This window comes from Corvus cornix, chromosome 7 (genome assembly GCF_000738735.6).
Source record: "Corvus cornix cornix isolate S_Up_H32 chromosome 7, ASM73873v5, whole genome shotgun sequence".
Classification (NCBI taxonomy): Eukaryota; Metazoa; Chordata; class Aves; order Passeriformes; family Corvidae; genus Corvus; species Corvus cornix.
Window position 1 is genome coordinate 31,442,847 of NC_046337.1, and position 22,403 is coordinate 31,465,249.

The 22,403-nt window shown below is 39.4% G+C and overlaps 1 protein-coding gene across 1 annotated transcript; it reads left to right on the forward strand.

The window, feature by feature from the left end:
* Positions 1-428: 428 nt before the first annotated feature.
* SLC40A1 (solute carrier family 40 member 1) lies at positions 429-17,030 on the forward strand. Its single transcript, XM_039555023.1, has 8 exons — positions 429-671; positions 894-961; positions 5,150-5,309; positions 6,149-6,264; positions 6,582-6,708; positions 9,781-10,023; positions 11,927-12,586; positions 13,707-17,030. The coding sequence occupies exons 1-8, from the start codon at positions 632-634 to the stop codon at positions 14,024-14,026; spliced, it is 1,734 nt and encodes a 577-aa protein (XP_039410957.1). The 5' UTR covers positions 429-631; the 3' UTR covers positions 14,027-17,030.
* The last annotated feature ends 5,373 nt before the right edge of the window (positions 17,031-22,403 follow it).

The window sequence follows — 22,403 nt, forward strand, 5'->3', positions numbered from 1 at the left end:
TTAGCTTTTTTTTTTTTTTCCATGGAAGCTCCGATTTGGGAGCACTGTCCTTGGCAATGTTTTAACCAAAGGCTTGTGGTACTTGGTGCTTCTCTTACAACCCCAGCTTCTTGAATCTTCAGATTCCAGAACGTCACGTTTTTAAAATGCCAGAAAACAAAAAGGCAACAGCAGAGTGCCGAGCCAGAGGCAGGACTAAGGGGCCCAAGGCATGGAAAGCCGGGCTCATGGTTGCTGGGGCCCCACCCGCGGTGCCCGGGAGCCGAGGCTGCGGCATCTAGCGCTGCCTGCCCGGAGCCCCGTGGAGCGCCCCTCCTGCTCTGCCGGGCGCTGGCGGTGGCGGGGCCGGGGCCGCCTCGGGGAGGGCCGGGCGGGGGCGGTGCCACCGCCGCGTACAAAAGGCGGTGCGCCGCCAGCTCCGAGCCCGCAGCTTTCGGCGGCCGTGAGCACCGAGCCGGGCGTCGTGCGGCGCTCGGCCCCTTCGCGGCGGAGCGTCCCCGCCGCCCGCGGCGCATAAGGCCAAGGCTTTCCGACTTCAGCTACAGTGCTAGCTAAGTCGGGGAAGGCAACACGAAGCGAAGCCGCGCGTCCCTACTTCTCTCGGCACCGGGCAGCGGCGGAGCGGGCCGGCATGGCGCGGGCAGCGGAGCCGGAGGGGCGGCGGCGCGGCGGTCAGTGCGGGCGGGCCGCCTCCAGAGCGGTTCCTGGGCGCGGAGCGGGCGCGGGTGACCGGGCGGGGCTGCCCGCGGGTGGGGAGCACCAAATCACATCGTGTCCCGGTGGTGCCTCCGCTCTCAGAACGGTGTCCACGGCAGCGAACCGTGCCTGCGGTACCGAAATGCGGTAGATGTGCCCGCATTTGCTTTAGCATCTGTTTCTTATTTCTCATTTAGGATCTGTGATTGCCTATTTTACGTCTGCAAAGTTTCTTCTTTATCTTGGACATGCACTGTCCACTTGGGTAAGTAAAATACTGGCCTGGTAGAAGTAGGATTTGATTAATCTGGCTATGATTTACCTGAGCCTTATTGGTATTTTCCAAAAATGTTCACAAACTAGTACACTAGTGTCTAGAGGTCTTGTTACACCACCTTGCTGTTAAAAGTCTTCATAATCTTTACAAGATACACTGTAGTAGGTTTAGTTTTTGCGCATAGTGGAGGACTCAATTTTTGGAGGGCCTGGTTCTGTACCTTTTAATGTTTTTAAATAACTGCAGAACTAGTGAAACTCCTTATAGAGGAGCAGAATGAGAGACAGCCCATTGCAGCATATATGTAAAGGACTCATATACTTACTGATGGGATATGCTCAGTGTTTACAATGGACCCATTACTGCTACTCACTAGCTAATTTGTTGAAAGCATCAGGAGTTGTCCTCTGTAAAATTGTTTGCCTCCTTCTGTGCTAGTATAACTTACTATGCCCGCTTTTACTCACTTGAAGAATACTAAAAAACAGCTACCTTAAAATATGCACTAAAAATAGACAATCCGGTTCTGTTTCACAGAATAAAATTAGGAATATATGTGTAACATAACAGAATCTTAAGTCTCCATACAACGGCTTGGTTCAAAAATAAATGGAACGTTTCCCCCCATTTTCCTTGTTTTGTGTTTTGGTCCTGCATTTGGACTGGTTTGATGTATGTATTGAGCAAATGGTTGATCTACAGTTACAACACTGCATGCCTAACTGGCAGCTTCTTGCTTTCACTAACCTGAAAGGTCGTACTGATGTTTCTCTTAGTGGAAAAAGGCTTTGGGTGGTATCAAATGTTTGTTTAAACAAGTGCAATATTTTGGCAGTTGTTAATATTGAAGGAGCTGTTTAGCTCACTGCTTTTTAGAGGTCAGGGTTGTTGCCTGCAACAACTTTTGTCAGTCATACCCACAAAGTGCCTCACTGGCAATTTGGCCAACCCTGCTTAGTCCTCTCTGAGCAGTGCTTCACAGCTTCGCGGTGGGATTGCTCTGTCCCTCAGTAAAGGTGACTAAGCAGAGTTAGAAAACAATGTTGCACACAGTAACAAATGTTTGACTACAAGATATCTGTGTAGCAATATTAATGGATACTCCTGGTCATGCCCTGGTGGGTTTTGTGCTGAAAATCTTGGCTCAAAAAACCCTCAATCAAATCTGCTCAATCAACAGAAGTTATTCTACACCACCTTATTTTGACAGAACTGGGTGCAGGACTTCACCTTTTGTATCTCCTAAGCTTTGGTGTTCCTGTAGTGTGAAGGCTTTTGCTAACAGAACAGTAAACAAATACCTGAATCTTCAGAACTCCAAGTAATAGATCATCTTTGTTTTAGAATGGTTCTGTCTACAATACAAAACCTGAGAGAAGTGGGCTTTTGCTGTAACTAGGAGATCTAATTAGGTTTCTGTGTTACTGTACCATTCCCAAATGCCAAGAGAACCTGTAAATGATTAAACACGTCACATCTCCAGAAATGTTCAGACTTGAACAAAGTCTAGACTCTGTTGGACTCTTGCTTAGTAAAGTATTTGAATGTGTGCCTGGCCTCAGGGATCTTAATAGGCTGGACAACAATGCTGAACTGGAGTCTCAGACCTTACGCTATTGCTGTCTATCCCTCAGCAAGAAGGAAAGAACGGCATGGAACTGGGTTCACCTTGTGGCTGTCATGCCTAATGCTTCCCAGGAGATCAGTTGATTGCAACTTCCCAGCCTTATCTGTGCCCCTCAGGCCTCAGGAGGCCTGTCAGTAGGTGGTAGCCTGGCTATTCCTCAACTTGCGGCTCAGTTCTGATGTGCGATTGTATACATTCAGTTTAAGGTGATTATAAAGGTGACTATAATTACAGAAGGGGAGGAGCTGTCTTTAAAAGGATAATGATGCTAAACAGCTGTAGCTATTAAAAAGTTTTGAAATATCCACATTTTGAGACATTTTAAGGTGGGACTAAGGATATGTAATCAAGGTTCTTCCTGTTTCTGAAGACAATATTTGCTGTTCAAATTTCAGTAGATCTTAGCTTGAAATTGCATACCTGCTACAAAGCTCTGCAATTCACTAATACTGTTCTTCTCCTTTATCTTTGCTTGTTCTTCATGGTTTTTAATTCTTGAAAGAAAATCATACTTCCAGGTTGTAATAGCTGTGGTTACCCCAAAAATTATCTCTGTGGGTTGGCCTGAACAAAATACTCTGGGTAAATGTGTTGGATAAAGTTTAACAGTGTTCACAGACTCTTAAGTGAAGTGTACAGCAAAATCATGATGTCTCTGGAGTCAAAGGAACATTTCCATGAGTTTGAAGTGAGATTCAATTTTTCACTCTAACAGTAGTGACTGGCACTGACTTTAACATGCTTAGATTTTTTTTAAAAATGCCTTTTTCATCTTGTCAGAATCCAGTAACTGAAACATCTCTGCACAAATAAAAAACCCAAACTTAATATGAAAGGGTTTTTTTTGGCTCATTTTTCTAGCTTAATAAACAGTTATCTGGGTTAATTCACCTGCATATATTTTAAGTGAAATTGTATAAAATACCACCTCAGGTCATACTAAGTTTAAGTGAAAGCTGGACTTGGGAAACTGTATGCCTGTGGATTCATTGCTGGCATGTGTTCTATGTATTTATACTAACTAACCATGGAATGTAAGTGGAACATATTTACAGCAGACCTTAGGTGTCTCTTGAGTGAAAAATGGTTTATAATATATGAGAGGAGACATGTAAGATGATCATGCTTATAGTAGCATTTGTCACTGGATTTAGTTTAAAAAGCATACAAAATACCCCACGGTTTTTATTGGACGGATTAAATTTTTCTTTCCATGATTGGAATATAATTTTTTTCAGCCTGTGGTTAAGGACATATGTACAAAAGTTTACATGTTACAATGCTTATGGAAATCTCCTTCAGTGAAGTCAAATAACATTAAAAGGCAAATGCTTTTTATGTCTGTACTAAGCTGAAGACTAATCACACTTTGCAATTATTTTGACCCTTCAAATAGTATGCTTTTTTGTGTATCTCTTGACTGCTGTGTTACATGATAAGTTAGATTTGGCAGGCTTTGATTTTTAAAAGTACTTTTATGTTACACCTCCCCCAGCCCTTCTGACTATTTGAGGTCCTTAGAAATTTGTACTCTTTGCTGTATCACATAGCAGTTGTTTATTTAAGATAAATCAGCAGAAGAAAACAGTTTCATGTTTGGTTTGTAGAAGACTAATGTTAGGGACCCTTATTAAACAACCTGTGTGCCCCAGAATGGTATAAATGATTTCTATTCATGTGCTTTGTTAATGATTACATAAAGCATTTTCTGTCATGCATTGCTTGCAATATGTTTAAAAGTAAAGTGAGATGTGACAACAAAAACCTCCGTGTATTTATTAGCAAACCTAAAAATGTTTTGAGTAGTATGAAAATTACTTCACTTGGATGTGTTTAACAGTTGAGGCTTCCTTCTTGTACCTGTAGCAAGTGGTATCAGAACATGAACATGTTGTATTCTAAATACTAGGTTAAATGGGCAATAGGCTAAATGGGCTGAACAAGCAGTGAGTTTACGATAGGTTAAATGAGCTCTGAGTAATATGCTAGTGGTTAACACTAAAAACAGCTGAAGTCCATTGATTTCAGAAACTTCAGTTAACATTTACCCATATCTATCCTGAATTGTATGATGACTTGTTTTCACTTGACTCACTCTTGTGTTATAAAGCAGGACTTAAGCTTTGATCATCTAAGAGCGAACTTCTGTCTTGAAAAGTTATTTAAATAGTGATCGGTAAATCTGTTATTAATATTTGATCTGTGGAGAACTTGTATAAGCTCTTTGAGGTTTTTTTGATGTGGTCGGTGACAAACTTTGCCCAGTAATATAATAATAGAAAATATCTGGGATTTTTGGATTTGTGGTATTATTGTAATGATCCACTTGATTAGGATAGATGATCTTAGTGATACTGGGATAAAATCCATGGTGACAGGATGTAGCAATCAAAAAACCAACAACCACAAAAGAAACCCACATCACCTCTGTATGTGTAACAAACCTTTATTTTAGTACAGACTTTTGACGGGGCTTTAGTAAAATAGTGAACTTGTGTGCTTCTAAAAGTGAAACCAGTAATGTTGTGTATGTTCTCTTATTCTTAAAGGGAGATCGTATGTGGCATTTTGCCGTGTCTGTATTCCTGGTTGAACTTTATGGAAACAGCTTACTCCTGACTGCGGTCTATGGCCTGGTTGTGGCTGGATCAGTTCTTCTCCTGGGAGCCCTTATTGGAGACTGGGTGGACAAGAACTCCAGGCTCAAAGGTTAGATGCCTAGAGCAGGTTATTTACTTTACAGATGGATCGAATTCATGTTAAAAAGGTGAAGCTGACAGATTGAATTTCTCATCAGATATGAGAATGGGGCTTGCTCATCTCCTTTAAGAAAGGCAGAGTGGTTTCAGAGTGGTGATGGTTATACAAAGATACTCTCAAAGACAGGAGGAAAACAGTTTTAAGTCACAATATGCTATTACTCAGCCTAAACCCATGATGTGTAGAGATGTGTGGAAACACAAAAGGTAAAAAATACGTAACTTTAGGACTACAGACCAAGTTCTTCTTGCATTATAACACTAACATACACTTGTATTATTTGTTATCTTCTGTCTGGATACAAACATCTTTCACTTAAGTGTAAACACACTGCATTTGTGTTATGCATATTGTAACTATATATGCTCTAGTCTGTTTTATAAATAAAATGGGATCAAGTTCTTCAAATGAATTTTTACTTCCCAAAAATTTTCAGAATGGTATCCCATCCATGGTAGGTTGAAGATGAATTTTAGAGGCTTGAGCTAGGTTTTCACTTCTTGAAACATACTGCCAGCATTTAAACAGGGACTTAGATTGAGAGAAGACCTACCTGGACTGTAAATCAAGAGCTATGAAGTTACATTAGACATTAGTTTGTTTCTCTAAGACAATGGAAGGTTCAGAATCTACTATGAAGTATACTTTTGCCACTTATATTTTGGGGGAGACTAGGAAAATAAAGTTATTTAAAAAATATGTGCATGTTCCTTAATTATATCTGCCTTAAGGCTGTAATTAGCTCATTCTTATGTTCATAACTGTTGCTCTCTGTTTGGTTTTAACAGTGGCCCAGACATCCTTGGTTGTGCAGAATTCATCTGTCATCCTGTGTGGGGTTATCCTGATGATTATCTTCTCGTTTAAGACACAGCTCTTGACATTATACCACGGATGGCTTCTTGTGAGTGCTTGAACTTGTTGATAAGAAATTAATTTACAAAGAAACTTTGGGGAGCATGGGAAATGGATGAATTTTTATCTTTTCCCTAATCTGTATAGGCTTTTCTGGGAGCTAAAACTGGCAAATGAAACTGCACTGCTTAGGTAAACAGAGATGAAGATTGTTTTCTGCCAGGAATTGTAGACTTGATCTTGTTTTGTCTGAAGAATAATGCTAAAATGTATGGAATCAAATACAAAAGTCTTTTCTGTTTGTGTACAAAGTGGAGATCTCCATCAGTTTTCTCACCTTGTAACTCTTTCCCCTCATCTCTCTAGACATTGTGCTATATCCTGGTTATCACAATAGCAAATATTGCCAATTTGGCCAGCACTGCCACAGCGATCACAATTCAGAGGGACTGGATTGTTGTGGTTGCAGGGGAAGACAGAAGCAAACTGGCAGGTGAAATATGTTGCCTTTATAATACCTTGCATGTCTCACTTTCCAAGATTGATTTTTTTTTTTTTTTTTTTTTTTTTTTTGAAGACTAGAGTTTTACAGAAATCAGTACATCTTTGAATTCCAGATATTATGAGAATACATTAGGTAAAAGGGCAGCCTTTATTTTGCTCTTCCTTACTATGGACTACAGCTACTGAGATCACAAATTACTGTTGTGGTTACAATTCAGTTAGGCATCCCCAAACTTGTTTTGCCCTCCTCTTAGTCCTGCTGCAACTCTGTTAGGAAAACTAGTCTTGCTGAACAAGCCAAGTGTTGCAATACTTTATTTTTAGGTCCCTGGAATGAAACAGAGAACTCTTGCATAACTGGGCTCCTCTCATAGGGATCAAAGAAAGAGATGCATGAGAATGAAGTCCAGAACAGTTAAGTAGGTGTATTAGGAAATTGCCAGTAGGTAATACTGTGCATGCAGGCACATTTGAAACCTTGCATTTCTCTAGCATTCAATGTCTAACTCAGAGCTGTGAACACTTTCCTTCAGCTGGAATCAGAAGCTCTGCTTTCCTTTCACATCTGATGCTTTTGAGCATAGACTATAGACTAAATAATCTTTTCCCCCTGTGCCTTGCACTTGCACGGTGACATTGATACTACTAGGAGAGAGAATTCATTCCCATTCATATTCTATTGCTGTTTGGTAGTCGTGATGCTACTTGGATGTGAGATATTGGGAATCTCACCAACGATACACAAAGCAAATTACATAAAAGGGTGTACAACAGATCTTTGGCTGTCCTGCTGCTCTGATTGTAACAGATAGATAGTGTGGGAAGCAGCATTTTTTTGTGATTAATTTGGTCAGGCTATATGGGCTCTGAATCAATCCCATAAGGGGACTTAAGCCTCCTCAGATTGAGGAACTGATACTGAACTGCAAACAAGGCACAGAGCAGTTTAACAATATGAAGAACTCTATAGGTCACTAACTCTGGAACTAAAGTTTAAGTCTGACATACTTTAGATACCTTCAGGCTTAGACAGCATTTCAGCTTCTGGACTCTAAATTTTCTATAAAGCTGCCTAAATTGCCCATAAAGTTCAGAGTCCTTTTAGAAATTTGAGCCCTGTATTCCAGATTTTTACTTGAGGTTTATCTCCACTGAAGGAGTATTATTTACCCATCTCATCCAGGAAAGGCTAATTCTTAGATGCATTAAAAGTGTCATACTTTTATTTCCCAGTCTACAGGTTATACTCGCTAGTCTTTTATTTTGACCTTGCAGTGCCTTTCTAGGTCATGCCTTCTGTAGAGCAGCACTACAGGTGAACTTTCTTCATGCATGTGAATCACAGGTACAAAAATAGCAGCTATCTGTAAAAGTCTTAGGTTAATGAGAACTATTAAAACTTGTGTCAGATCTTATTCAGCAAATCATCTCCCCCATCCCTGTCCCATATACTACACATGAGATAAAGTACAGATCACACCTGCAGAGAGCTGCTGCCTGGGAGTCAATCCTGCCTCTCTACTGCTTCATGAGCTCAGGCACAATTGTATGACCACTTACATTTTTGTACTGAGAAATCAGGCAAGAGGTTACTGTAAGTTCTCATGCGACTTGATTGAAGAATGAAAACAACCACTGAATTAAGCACCTTAGTTGAACAGATTTATCTAAAGCATTCCTTTCAGGCTGAATAGGCTTGTTTTCTGTTTAATCATGGTGTAACTTGGATGCTGTTGGAATTCCTAACCTTAAAAAAAAAAAAAAAATTAAGTGCTGACACTGACTTTGCAGAAGATACTGTTATCCACCTCTGCGCTGTTACCTTTCCTCAAAGAGACATCTTAGCTATGCAGGTTAGTGGAACAGGGAAATAAAAAAGTTACCTTAACTCTACTTTGTTGCCCTTGATAGTTTTCCTATTCACTCTTTGTACCTTTTCCGAGTGGAATTACTAGCTTCCTCAAATAACTCAAAAAACAAAGGTTAGTTCTTGGAATTTTTAAAGCCAAATATTATGCAAGTATCTAACTTAACTATTTGACTGAAGGTTAACATTGAATTGACTTTGAATTTTAAATAGAGTAACCTGAATGCTTCTTTGAATGGCAAGGAGTAATTCTCTAAAGATTCAATAAAGCAGCTTCATACTCATGTAGAGTTTCACTTGCCCTTCAAAAGCTCTAATTTTATAGTAGGACTCTAAAAGGGTGAAACCCTTTCACATGTGAAACCACTGAGTGTCTAGCAACTTTTAGGAGTGGAAGAATGGCACTATTAATTGGAAACTTACAGGAACCCAGATAGTTTAATGACAGTAAAGTAGATAAGATCGAGCTGGGTGAGGCATTCCCTAGCAGCAAATGAAAGATGAATTTGTGCTGAGAATGAGCTGCTTGTTTTGACTGTAAACATCAAAGGACCAGAAAGGAGTGAGGACTTTGCTCAGTAAGATCTAAGGACGCCTACAGCTGCCATCAACCAGTGTGACTTAACAAGGAAATGTAAAGCCATTTCAAAATTCTGCTGCCATCATGGTGGTACTGTGGCCACCAGCTATTAGAATTAAATAGAGGAGACTCAGAAATATGTGTTCCAGTGTTAGGAGATAGATTACTATCTTCACAAGAAACAATTCCACCTTATGAGATTCCTGGAGTTGTGCATGCTAGGTTTGAGTGTTACAGGGATAGAGCTAGGAGTCCACAGTATCAGTGCTGTGTAAAAGTGATCTGAATGATATCATGATGAACAGTTCTACCTGATCTCATGATGAACAGGACTATGCTGCCACTGTAAACCCAGCATGCTAAACCTGAAAGACCTCACACAGGCGAAACTAACAGCAGCAGGGATTTGGCTTACAAACACCTTGGTTGCTTGCAGAGAACTTAAACATTGAAAGAGTCTGTAGGTGCCTCTGGTTACTCCTGCTGGAATCACTTACAGGTGGAGCAAGACTTGTAGCTTTAACTTTATACATGTGCAATTCACAATTATGTTAGTGAATATTTCACTGTAAGTGTTCACCAATCATTTCATATCATCAAATAATTTCTGACAGATATGAATGCCACAATAAGAAGAATTGATCAGCTGACCAATATCTTGGCCCCAATGGCTGTTGGTCAGATAATGACATTTGGCTCCCCGATGATTGGCTGTGGATTCATTTCTGGCTGGAACCTGATGTCGATGTGTGTGGAATATCTGCTGCTCTGGAAGGTTTATCAGAAAACCCCTACTCTGGCTCACAAATCTGCAAAAGTTGAAGCATCAGAACTGAAACAGCTGAATGTAAAGAAAGGTACTGAAAACACAGAAGTAACTATTCAAATTCACTGTATATTCATTGCATCAGTCAAGCCAAGCGTTGACTTTTGATTTCCACAGGCACTGCTTTGAGGTTATATATCTTTCTATTCGTAGCTTGGAGATTTCATGTTTGGGGTATATATACCAGAGACTCTAATCTAAGTAACAATACTCAGGTTTTTGAGGAATTCCATAAAATTTAGCCGAAGAATTAATTCTCTCCTCTTCATTAATCCCTTAGAGTTACAGTCTGCTCTGTAACTTCAGGCTGATCATAAAGAATGTTCCTATCCATCTGTACTATAGCTAAGGAGCTGGACCAGATCCTTGGCTCTGTAGTGTCTACGGCCTCTGTAAGACTGTTCCTTGCTAACTGATCTCTGCTTACACATAGTACTAACAGGCTTTTGGGAGGTTGCAGAATAGATGGTCATATTTCTATTCTGACATGATTGAATGATTTTTACATGTGCCAGGGAACGATGGAGAAAAAAAAGAAACTCTTTTGGCCTTCAGTTCTGCGTCCTTGGTCAAGTAGTACAAGTGGGATATGCAGTGTAGATGACTGTGGCTATTACTATAAGATTACTATTACTATATCAATAAGAAATTGATACTAACACTACTTTAGGTAGTCTCAATGCCAGAAATTAAAATTGTTTCAGAAACAGACTTATTATTGTGAAGTATTGGAAATGTCAGATGCTGAAATACTAAACTTAAGTGTTTCCCCATTTTTAAGGTAGCAGTATATGAATACTATTGAAAGCTCATGTTACGGGCTCCCAGCTACAACAGGCTGTGGGTTTTTGTTTGGGTTTTTGTTGTTGTTTTTTTTGGGGTTTTTTTTGAAATACAAAGAATTCCTGGGTTTCGTTTAAATACTAGCTAACAATCTTGTCTCAATATATTGTGAGTTAGAAAGCTGCTATTAAAAGTACTGAAGAGATCTATCTTCCCACCCATCAGATCCACGGTGGTAATAGCTGGTCCAGTAAGCTGTTGGACCAGGCTGATGGCACTCTAGTATTAGAGAACAAGAGAGTGTAGAAGGCTCCATAGCTTTGGAACAGGCTCTTATATACTTCTGGAGAATGAAGCATTTAGCAAATGTCAATAAGTAGGAAACACTTCATCTTTGCTGTTGCAGTATTCTGATTTCATTAGAAGACTTGTGTTTTTAAAGTTGCTGAAGTACTTCATGTGTCTCATTTGCTGTATGTGAAGTTAGTTTTGAACTTAACAGTGTAAAAACACTGCTCAGGCATTTAGACATTTGTAGAATTTCTATCCTCCTTACTAGTGTAAATACTGCTGGGAGTTTTTGGATTTTTGTTTGGGACCAGTGGAAGTGCCTTTTTCCTTTATTACAGTGAGAATGGAATTGTAGAAATGCATAGTCTGAGATTTTGGGGTTTGGTTTTTTTTTTGTTTTTTTTTTTAAGTCAAGCTTTGAAAGCTTTTGGCTCTGGACAGGCTTCAGCCTTGGTTCTTCTGCCATGACATGAGATACTGACAGATGTTTAAGTATTCCCTTCTTTTTTCAGTCAGTGCTTTTAAGCATACAAAGCTGTGTGACATTCGCAATCATTAGGCAAATGATTTCCCTATGGAACTGGAGCATTCAGTCACAAGTCTAGAAGCAGGCAATGCTTTCTCCTATCACTGTTTAATTAAATAAATTGATAGGGATAAAATTTACTTGATCTTACTCCCTAGGTAGGATTTAAGAATGCTTTAAATGATTTAATTTAGGTAATTAAGAGAAAGCTTGGTAGTGGAGTTTGACTGATGCACTTCTGCAGTAGCAAACCTAGTGTAAACAATTGTCTGTCACTTTACACTGTGTGCTTTGCAGGCAGGAGTGTATCTGACAGCTCCATTTCTGTTTGCAGAGAGTGACATGAAACCCACTGAAGGAGTGCAGTTAATTATTGAGAAAGATGTAACTGGCTTTGAGCCCCAGCAGGAGAAGGAAGTCGGCTGTGCTACCCGGATTGCTGAACCTTTCATAACGTTCCGGGATGGATGGGTTGCGTACTACAACCAGCCAGTGTTCCTTGCAGGCATGGGCCTTGCATTTCTCTATATGACTGTTCTGGGATTCGATTGTATCACTACAGGCTATGCATACACTCAGGGGCTGAGTGGCTCTGTGCTAAGCCTCCTCATGGGTGCCTCAGCAGTCACTGGAATCATGGGAACAGTAGCTTTCACTTGGCTTCGGCGCAAATGTGGCCTCATTCGTACGGGCCTTATTTCTGGAGTTGCTCAGTTTGCTTGTTTGATCTTATGTGCCATCTCTGTATTTATGCCTGGAAGTCCTATGGATTTGACTGTTTCCCCGTTTGCTGACATCAATGCCAGGCTGTTTGAAAATGAACCATTGCCTACTATAGCATCTCCAGAACCTGAAATGATTTTTGCAACTGGAATGCCCAACTTGTTAAATGGGTCTATTGCTCCTGCTAACAGTGACCCAGAGATGAGTCCTGAGTCTGTGCCTTTAATCTCTGTTAGTCTCCTGTTTACAGGAGTCATTGCTGCTAGAGTTGGTAAGTACTATGTCTCTATTACAATTTGGTTTATTATCTGCTTTTAATTCTAAAAATCATAGTGCCTGTCAACTAAATACAATTGATTTTAGAATTAGAGGCTATAATTGAAGTGTTACATCATGTTTCTGGGGCTAGTTGATTATGCTTTACATAAAAAGGAAATGATCCTGCAATAGTATCACCAGGGTGAAGACTGCAGTACTAATTCCATGTATATTGTATGTCACTAGTAGGAGAAAATTTACCACATTTGGAGATGATTGTAACGTATTTTTTTGGAAAGCTCATCTCTAAATGATTTTTGTTCACAACCAAATGAAACCACTTGTTACTAGGAAACAGAGCTAAACACATCTGCTATGAAAACCTTTAAATTTCACACTTTACTAAATTAATCCACGTATTAAAATTGTCTAATCTTGGACTTCAGAAGGGAAGCTTTGATTTGGATGACAGCCTAATTTTTTGAGGAATTGCTGGTTAGCATAGTGTTAGTATCTGTCAACAGAATAGGCAGTCAAATATATAAATGTAATGAACCATAGTGGTTATCTGTAGAATCTTAATACTCAGTTTCTGCAGTTAGTTTTTGCTGAATTCTGAAGGAATAAAATACTTGATTCATATGTATTAAGATTGTTTGCAAGATAAGCTTCTAAAGCTGAATCACAGACTAAACCAGTATGGAAGCTAGTGTCAATCATTTAAAATTATTGAGTATTCTGCATAGTTTAAAAGAGGCTTGATTTTTTTGCAAAACATTTTGTCCAGAGCCTTAGTGATTGCAGCTAGCATGAATACACTGTAAATAGCTGTAAGCCAGCTATTTAAGCAAGGAAAGGATGAGTAAAACATTGGCTTGATAGTCATGGTGAAACAGGATGTGACAGGCAAGTTAATGTGTAAAGTTGTATGTATTATTTCAGGAAATTTTTGTAAAAGGAAAGTAAATTGCTCTTGACTGTGAGCATGAAACCAGTTCTAGTTAACAAGAGGATATCTTAGCCTGTGCATTTTTGGCAGAAGTGAATTCTTGGAAGGATGAATTTAATTGTGCCAGTGATGAGTTTGCCATGAGAAGCCCAGCTGTATGGATAACTGTTTTTTCTCTCCATAGGCCTTTGGTCCTTTGATTTGACTGTCACACAGTTACTCCAAGAAAACGTCATAGAATCTGAAAGAGGCATCATAAATGGTGTCCAAAACTCCATGAATTATCTTCTTGACTTGCTGCACTTCATCATGGTCATCTTGGCCCCAAACCCTGAAGCTTTTGGCTTATTGGTGCTAATTTCTGTGTCTTTTGTTGCAATGGGCCACATAATGTACTTCAGATTTGCCCAGAAAAGCTTGGGAAAACAACTTTTTGTTTGTCACACTCCTGATCCCAAAGCAGCCCCTGACAGTTCACCACCTGGTAATACATCTACTGTCTGAAAGGATCCACTTCTCTTACTAACTTTGCTTCACAAATATCATGGTTAAGCAGATATACTTCCTTTTATGAACCTGCCTGAGGTGTTTCTCTAGAGTTCAATGCGTAACTTAGCTGTCTGGGGAAGCTGTCCCAAGAGGGAAAATTCCTATTACAGTGACTCTGTAAATGTTTCATGTTTGGCAGAGGACAGCCTGGTTGGATCTTGACAGCTGCTGTATCAAAGGTTCCCCACAAGTCATATGTCTGGTGTTTGATCACAAAAATACTGTTCAAGTTCCATTGCTGACCCCCACAGTGATACTGTTAAGTGGTCATACATACCCACTTAACTTATGAATTCTGAATAATTCTTGTGTGCATTGTGTAAAATGAGGGTTTGTTCTTTTTCTTAGTTTCTTTAGAATAACTTTTTATACAGTGGTTGGTTGGTTGGAGTTTTTCTCCAATATTCTTTTACCATGAACAGTTCTGCTCACCTATCTTCTTAAATTGGTATAAACATCCTCTGTAAACATTAGACTTCAATGGTCCTTGTGGCTTGCTTCCTTCTAACTCACAATATTCTATGATTCTTCTTGGATTCTTCAAATGGACTTGATTTTTTTTTTTTTTTTTCCCCAAAACCTTTATAGTATTTTATGTTTTGGTTTAACTTTATGGAAACACCTTTGCAGGTTTTTTGCATGTTTCCTTACAAATTAGACAAGTGTTAGGTACAAGATATTGTATTACACTTTTGTTGCACTTCATAGAGTGAAACAGCCTCATTTAGCAGAAGCTATTGATGTAATATTACAAAGCACAGCTTTTTAATTGCAAAAGGCAGGTTTGCTCGGGTTTGATGTAACAGAAAGTGCTAAGGTCAGGAGTACTGGTACAGAAAGATAAATTCTAGTGCTAACTTAGTTTTTGCCTCAGAGTACAAGCAGCTTAAGTTGATTTTCCAATATATCAGGCTTTAACAGGGTTTCTGAAAACAATTGCATTTGAAAATAGTTAATATTTCATTCAAAAGATGGATTACTTGCATTTATCTGATGTGTATGTGAATTTTGACTTTGTTCTAAAATACTGCTAAACCAATGAGATGGTGGACTGAGAGGCCTTCTACAGCAACTTCAGAGCAATGAAAATATGTCCCTCTGTTTAATAAGTTCTTGCTTTTCTTTTTTTTGTTTTGTTTTTTTATTACCCTGCATGCATACTAACACAGTACTTCCATAGTCATTAACCCTATGTGCACTTTTGTGGAAAATACGCACTTTGCTTTCTCTGTAGAGTTGAACCTGGTGGTGTTCTGAGTTTTCCTATGGCTTGGCAGTCTGACTTCTAAATTTAAATATTGGTAAAACGTTTGTTTGCAAAATAAGTAGTATGTGAAAACATAATGTTAGCAACTTGTGAAAAGTATCCTCTTTAACTTTTAAGGGGTTTTTTTAATTTTAGGTACCGTCCTTCACAGTCATATATGTTGCCAGACTTCAACCCTGGAATGTGTGTGAACTCCATTGAAACTAAAGGCATGACACCAGGGCTGAATCTAGGCCTGACTACAAAAGTCACCACAACTTTTGTAACAATTACATTATCTATCAAAGAATGTAAAGAACCTCTAGTGGCTTTTGTCTCAGATACAATGTTTTGTAAGAGGTGTGAAATGGAATGAATGGTATTCCAATGTACAATCAATGGACTTGGAGCCCATAGCTTTCAATAACTGGATGTAATGACTTTTCTCCTCTAATGGACCAAACCTAATAATTACTCTATGTTGCTGAAAGCTTCTCAGGGATGTTTTCACTAGGTTTATAAGTGTTTATAGTTTGACCAATCATTTGGATTTTGTTTAGATATAATAAAGAAAAAGATGTAATTTAGAGTAGGTTTAAAATTTGTGACTCAGTCCTGAGTGTAACTTAAGGAAAAGGGAATTTTGGCATCAGCAGAATTTGTCAGAAGACAAATAAAACAAGCTTATGTAGATTTGTAGAGTAAACATGTCCAAAGGATAGCCTTATGTGGTATATGATAAGTACACTAGTAAATAAAATAGCTCTGATTTGCCAAATATATTTTTTCATGTGTATCTAATCTAAATTGGGACCAGATTTTAATATTGTTAAATGTAAATAAAGGCAGTCCAGATGTCAGTGAATGCCTCTATACTGCACTTTGAAAAACATCTGAATGCCACTGTATGTCTTGGACTCACTGGCCATCAGGGAAACAAAGCTGAAAATGCAGCTTTTTTTTTTTTGCACTGTCTACAGTGCACAGAACCCAGGGTGCCTAAAATTTAATGCTGTAGCACTAAGCACCAGACATCCCAGAGAGGATGTATTCCTGAAATCTAGAGAGCTCCAAAAAATGACAAATAGAGCTGGGAGCATGCCATGTTCCTGCCTGCTCCCAAAGGCTTTTTTTTTTCTTTCTTCAAGAACAATTTAGTCTTGTTTAATTTGAGTAGCAATTTGTTTCATAAATAGTTCCACTAGATAGTGCAGTACTACTGGGAGAGGACTGGAGCTTTGTATTTTGTAAACATGATGTGGTTAGGATTCACATGTGCACATCACAGCTGGAAGGCAAGACAATCCTAAAATAGAAAAGTGAATGCTACTTTTAAGAGGAATAAGGAGGTTTAAATTGGAAAACTTGTGTATATTGGTCTGTGTTGGATATCAAAAAATGTATGCTGCTTGAGCACAGCCCATTTGTGTGAGTCCAAGATGTGTGCAGACACCTGTCCTCAGTAGTGCTTTGAAGCAGTGTGGAGCCTGAAGTCTTACTTAGCAGGGCTTTCATTAAGTAAGCATTTTTGGCCTTGTATTTATTTATTTTTTTTTTTAAAGTGTCCAAATTGGATGAAAACTGCCCTTAAAAATGTACGCACTAGAAATCACTCTTACCAGAATATTTTATTATACAACCTTATGCTGGACATAGTATTGATTTATGTATTACTATTGTTAAAGCTAATTAATAAATTTGCATAAAAACTTATTTGTCCTGTATTTTTCAGTTTGTGGGTATCTTGGTATGCTACACTTAGCATGGATTCTGAGCAGAAAACTTGTTTTGTAAGATGGGTTGGAACAGCCATGAAGCACAAAGAAATAGCATTAAGGAGGACACAAACGACAAATGTAGTCAAGATCTTTCAATAACCCTGTAACTCTTTGGTGAATTGCTTTTATTTACTGTCCACTGTGGTAAGTTAAGACACAATAGATGAAGGTCTTGAAACCTCAGCCTGGGCCTTGCATTGGTGATAGAACAGTTTTGTGTCTTGGCCTTCTGAGCAAAAGAAGGCAAATGATACCTTCCCGTGTATCTTTACCATACTGAATTTGAGATGATGGCCTTCTGCAGCAGCAACCTGTAGGCGAGAGCCCTAGGCATAGGAGTGGTCACAAATAAATGCAGTATTTTTAGTAGTCAAGTACGTTTCGAGACTAAACCCAGAATGTTTCATATAGGACTGCTTCTGGCTTTGTGCATTTAAGATATGTTTGCACAAAGAATTGATCTTTATAGATGTTTCATTAGTTCACTAGGAGTTTTCTGAACTGATTCCTCTTTGAACTAAGATTTTTTTAAGACCTTTATGGTTTGTCCCCAGTTGTTAAGGTTTGCTTTCTTCCCTGCCCCTTACAAATTAAGACGTGTTAGAATACTGACTTGAAAATGTAGGTACACCTAACCACACCTGTAAATATAAAAGTAAAAAGAAAAAGATTTGTGAATGGTATTCTGTACTTAGTAGGTAAAGAACACTTCTTTAAACTGAAGAAGTCCCTTCACAATTTACTCTTTGATGGTTTCACTGGTTTTTTCACTCAGTTGTAAGCATTTTGCAAAGTTCTGAGTTTTTAAAGCCCCTGTGGAATTCACTGCTCAGCAACCAAAGGTAGAATGATTGGAGATATCTACTGCTGTTTGTTTGCTTGTTGCACTACTTGGCTTACCAGGTAGTTGAGATACCTGTGGAGGGGAAGGTATATTGTACAATATGTATTGGATTCTTCCCCTCTGAAAGATTTAACTACTTTTGTTTTCAAAAGCATTTTCTTAAAGTGAGCACTGGTAATGGGATGTGAAGGTTGGATCTTGTTAAAGAAAAAACAGTGAACTCAGACCCTTCACTCTAAACTGTTTTGTTTCTTTAATGAGAAATCTGACTCAGAAATTTCAAAGGAGTAAGCAGGTTCATATCTAGTAATTTTAAAATACTACAGTCACTTCAGTATTTGCTTCTGTAAAGTACGTGGTGGATGTCCTAGGAATCAGAGTGAAGACTGTTCCTGCTAGGGAAGAGTTCAACTAGTAGATGTGGCTTTTCTGGATCTAGCATTCTTGAGGTAGTAATGCCTTTCTATCTGCCTCAAGGCTGGCCTGCTTTCAGGTTCTCCAGGAATATATTGTGCTGTACTTTACATTCATGTCTTTCTCAAATACTTAGTACTAGAGAAGTTAGTAAGCGTTAGAGTTATAGTCCTTTATTGTCTTGCCCTCTGTAGTTACACATTCTCTTTCCTGCTTGTGGGTACTTTAACTGCACGCTGTCATAAAAAGTATTTTATTCCTGGAATAAGACTATGCCTTTAGCTTCTGCTTTAAGAAAGACACTATTTTGCCACTCTGAAGGGCAGAAAAAACTGAATAGGGATGTTTGCTTAAAGGCTTGCAGAGAGTATGGACAAAGTGCATGCTGCTCAATAATGCTTTTTCAAATACTTCAGCTTGTCCTTGTGTGGGTCAATATTTCTTTCTAGTTAAACTTTATTGTATTTGGTCACAAGGGAAGCATGCAACTGTGTGCTTTCTACTCTTAGTTATAGAGTGATGTAGCAATCTGTTTTCACACATGCAGAGTTAAGAGTTCTTAATCCTTTGTAAAATGCATGGGAAGTTACTTATGTTTAGGAAATCGGAGTCCTTCCTTTTGGCAGATAAAGGAAAGAGAATGTACAGTAGATATCTAAGCACAACTCATTAGGATCAAAAAACCCCACCCAAAACACATGTTAAGGCTGTACAGTATGGCTCAGAAGACGACCCAGCTTTTTCGTGGTAAGTCATTGTTCATGTCAGCCAGGAGGGAGACAATATAACAGGATATCCTCATTCCAGTGCCACCGTACTCGAGTCTGAAGGTAAGCTCTTCCCTGAGCAGCACAAACACCGAAGCGCGGCTTTCTCTCTCTGCGCGTCCTTGCCCGTACACAGCACCAGCTGCAGTAGCTGTAGCTCCTACCCCTGTTTTATGTAATCCAGTTTCTTCCACGAGGTGGTCCCGCAGCGCTGCCCCTCCCCTGGTGTATCAGCAGAGCAAAGCAGAGCCCGTGCTCTGCCTGAACCTCGGGAGGGCCACGTGTGCAGAGGGCCCGTGAGCGCTCCGGGGGAGGGATGAGCCAGCTGACAGGACAAACGGCACCGGGCAGGCTTGTGCTCTGCCAAAGACCTTGGGGAACAGAAACAGCTCCAGGCTTCTGCTCTGCCCACCTGCTGAAGTCAAAATTGGAGGCCTTTCTCCTGGATGGAATTAACCAAGTGGTTCAAAAGCTGTTTGTCAGGAAGTGAAGGAGGTGGCAGAGAGCAGTGTGATTGAGTAAGTTCTCTGTCCCTGGAAAAAAGTGGGTAAAAATATGTCATGTCTGTAATGTCAATAGGTCTATTGCCAACAGCACACTGTAACAAACAGATGAAGTAGTCCAGGAAAAAAAAAAAGATTAAATTCAATGCAAGGCACTACATTTAGGCACAACCAACTGACTCCTCAAATACTGGGTTGAGAATGCTTATCCACTGGTGTAGAAAGTAATTGTGAGGTTATAGGATAAGAGAAAACATAAGTAATGTGAAAAAATAAATGGAAATGGGTTCTATAACATCTATGGTTCATGAATTGAATCATACAGAACGCTGTTTTCTTTGCAATTGAAAAAAATGGAGATTTGCATCCAATTTTTCCTTTGTGTCTGTCTTGAACAGCAGTGATAACCAGAGAGAAGCCAGAACTGCAACAGTTGTAGGCAGAGCTCTAGGAAGTGCTGAGTAAAGTGCTCTAGGGAACCCTGCTTGGGTAGGGAGGTTGGACTAAATGACCTCCAGAGGTCCCTTCCAACCTTACCCATTCTGTAATTCTGTGAAATGAGTGAAACAATTCAGGTCATTTAGAGACTGAGGTGATGTGCTAACCATACCTGCCTGTGTAAAAGGGAACGGAAATAATGTGTAATCTTGCTTGAGAAGACAAGCATTAGCCAAGTCAGATTACAGCATACTTGAAGCCCTGCAAGTTGTGGAGTTTCCAATGCTGAATCTTCAAGGGCTGGTACCATTTTTTTCCAGCTCTGTTTTTTTCCAGTTGCATGTAATGTATTTCTGCAGTTTTTCCAGTTCAGTGTTGCCTCTAGAACTGCTGCTGAGGCAGTGGAATAGTCTTACTGTTTGCGTTCAGTTTATAAGAAATCTTTGGATTTGCTATTAAAAGTAGTTCTGCAGGATTAGTAAAAAGTTTGGGCAGCTTTTATAATAATTAAGGGGTATTTTCCTAAGTACTGTCAGAACTTCAGAATTACCACAGATTTCATCAAGCACTAATACAGCAGATCGTCACTGTTTTTCAAAATGCTCACATAATATTCCTGTGCAGAGCATGCCTACATTTTATGTGTACATCTCCTATCCAGCCTCCTTCTTTGAACTCCTTTAGCTGTCAGTATCCTGCTGATTTAGGTAAGAGCTGCAGCTCTTAACTTGGAGAATTTGGACAGTGTATTTTCTGGGCCTGCTTCTAGAAAGGCACAATTTAGTTCTCAGGCTGCTGAAAAAGTAAATGCCATGTGTGAATTCTTTCTGGGAGCTTCCTTCCCCTGGCCGACCACATCAGGTGTAAGAACTGACAGGGAGTTGTACAAATATGTGGTCTGTCCAGCTGGGAAAGAGGGAGGAGTTGTCCATGTTAGAAATATTTGCTCAGCTGCTACTGGAGTAAGGCCAGTCAAAGTTATTGTTTACAGTATGAAGTGTGCTGCAGTCCATTTATCTTCTAAAGATAACCAAACAAGATAAAGAATCCATTCTTTGGGACAGTTTTGGCTTTATTTGCTTGACTGCAGTATACTATTCCCTGTCATCCTGTACTGACCTTGGCATTGTTTAGCCATGCCTGATGGGAGCAAACTGTGGCACAGCTGGGGACCAAAGAGACACCAAGCAGCCCATCCAAGCTGTGGAGCTTCCTTAGTGGCTGTCTAAGCACAGACACATCTGCTTTGCACAAACTCCCTGCAAATGTCAGTAGTGTAATCTCGAGGTATCTGTTGACTGAATGGATGGTACGAAACTCTCCTACAACCCCTGCACACAGTGGGGCACTTGGAATACAAACAGCACTTGGAAAGAAACACACGAAATAGCACTAGTGGTATATGCCCATCAAAGGAATGTGAAAAAAAAAATTAAATGCTTTTCCAGGTAGAAAAGTTTTGTACAAGAAGTTCTCCTGAATGTCTTTTGAAAAGTTTCTTCCCCCTCTGGAATACCAAGAAACTTTGTACGTATTGGGAAGCCTCTATTTACTTCCTTTTAAGAAAATGTTTCTCTTATATCTTATTATAAAGCCATTTTTGTCTTGCACACGTCAAGGAGCTTTAGATATACTTTTAATGCCTTTACTGTCCCAGGATAGCCTTGCCAGGGATTTTCAGTTGTCAAAGAAGTAGAATCATGCTTTGGCTTTTTTGTTTTCTTCTTTCTTGCTCTGATTAGTGCCTGAGGCTGGCAGATGCCAACAGCTTCCATGCAAAATCCACAGTAGCTACGAAAGAGCAAAATACATCTCATCACCTTTAATTCCTTCCCCTGAATCTCTGTCATTGGGTTCATCTTAACCAAAAGAGGGAAAAGAAACTGCTCTCCCACTGTTTGTTTCCTCTATTTTCTTTAATTTTGTGTGACTGTGTGGACACAAGGAGGAACAGACTTTCTGAATAGTGGAATCAGACCTGAGAAGGCCTAGTCTTCGGTTTCACAGCAAAGGCAACCTGATTAGAAAATAAAAGAGATTTTCCTTTTCTTAAGATGATTGCTTAGGTATGTCCTCCCTCCACAAATAATGAATTCTTATCCAGTTCTGCTTTGCTAACAGAGAGTAAATTGTCAGTAGTAAAATGGTAACTTTACTTGTGTTTTTAGCACTGCTATAACCTGTATTTAGGTTACCAGTTGAAGTTCAGGGCTGTATAGGAATGTACAGTTTCATTTTATCTGCTTAGCTGTGATAAAATCTAAATGTTGTCTTATCTAAATGGAACAGAGCAAACAGAAGAGAGCAAGGCTGATAGCTGGATGTTCAGCAGAAAACTGTAA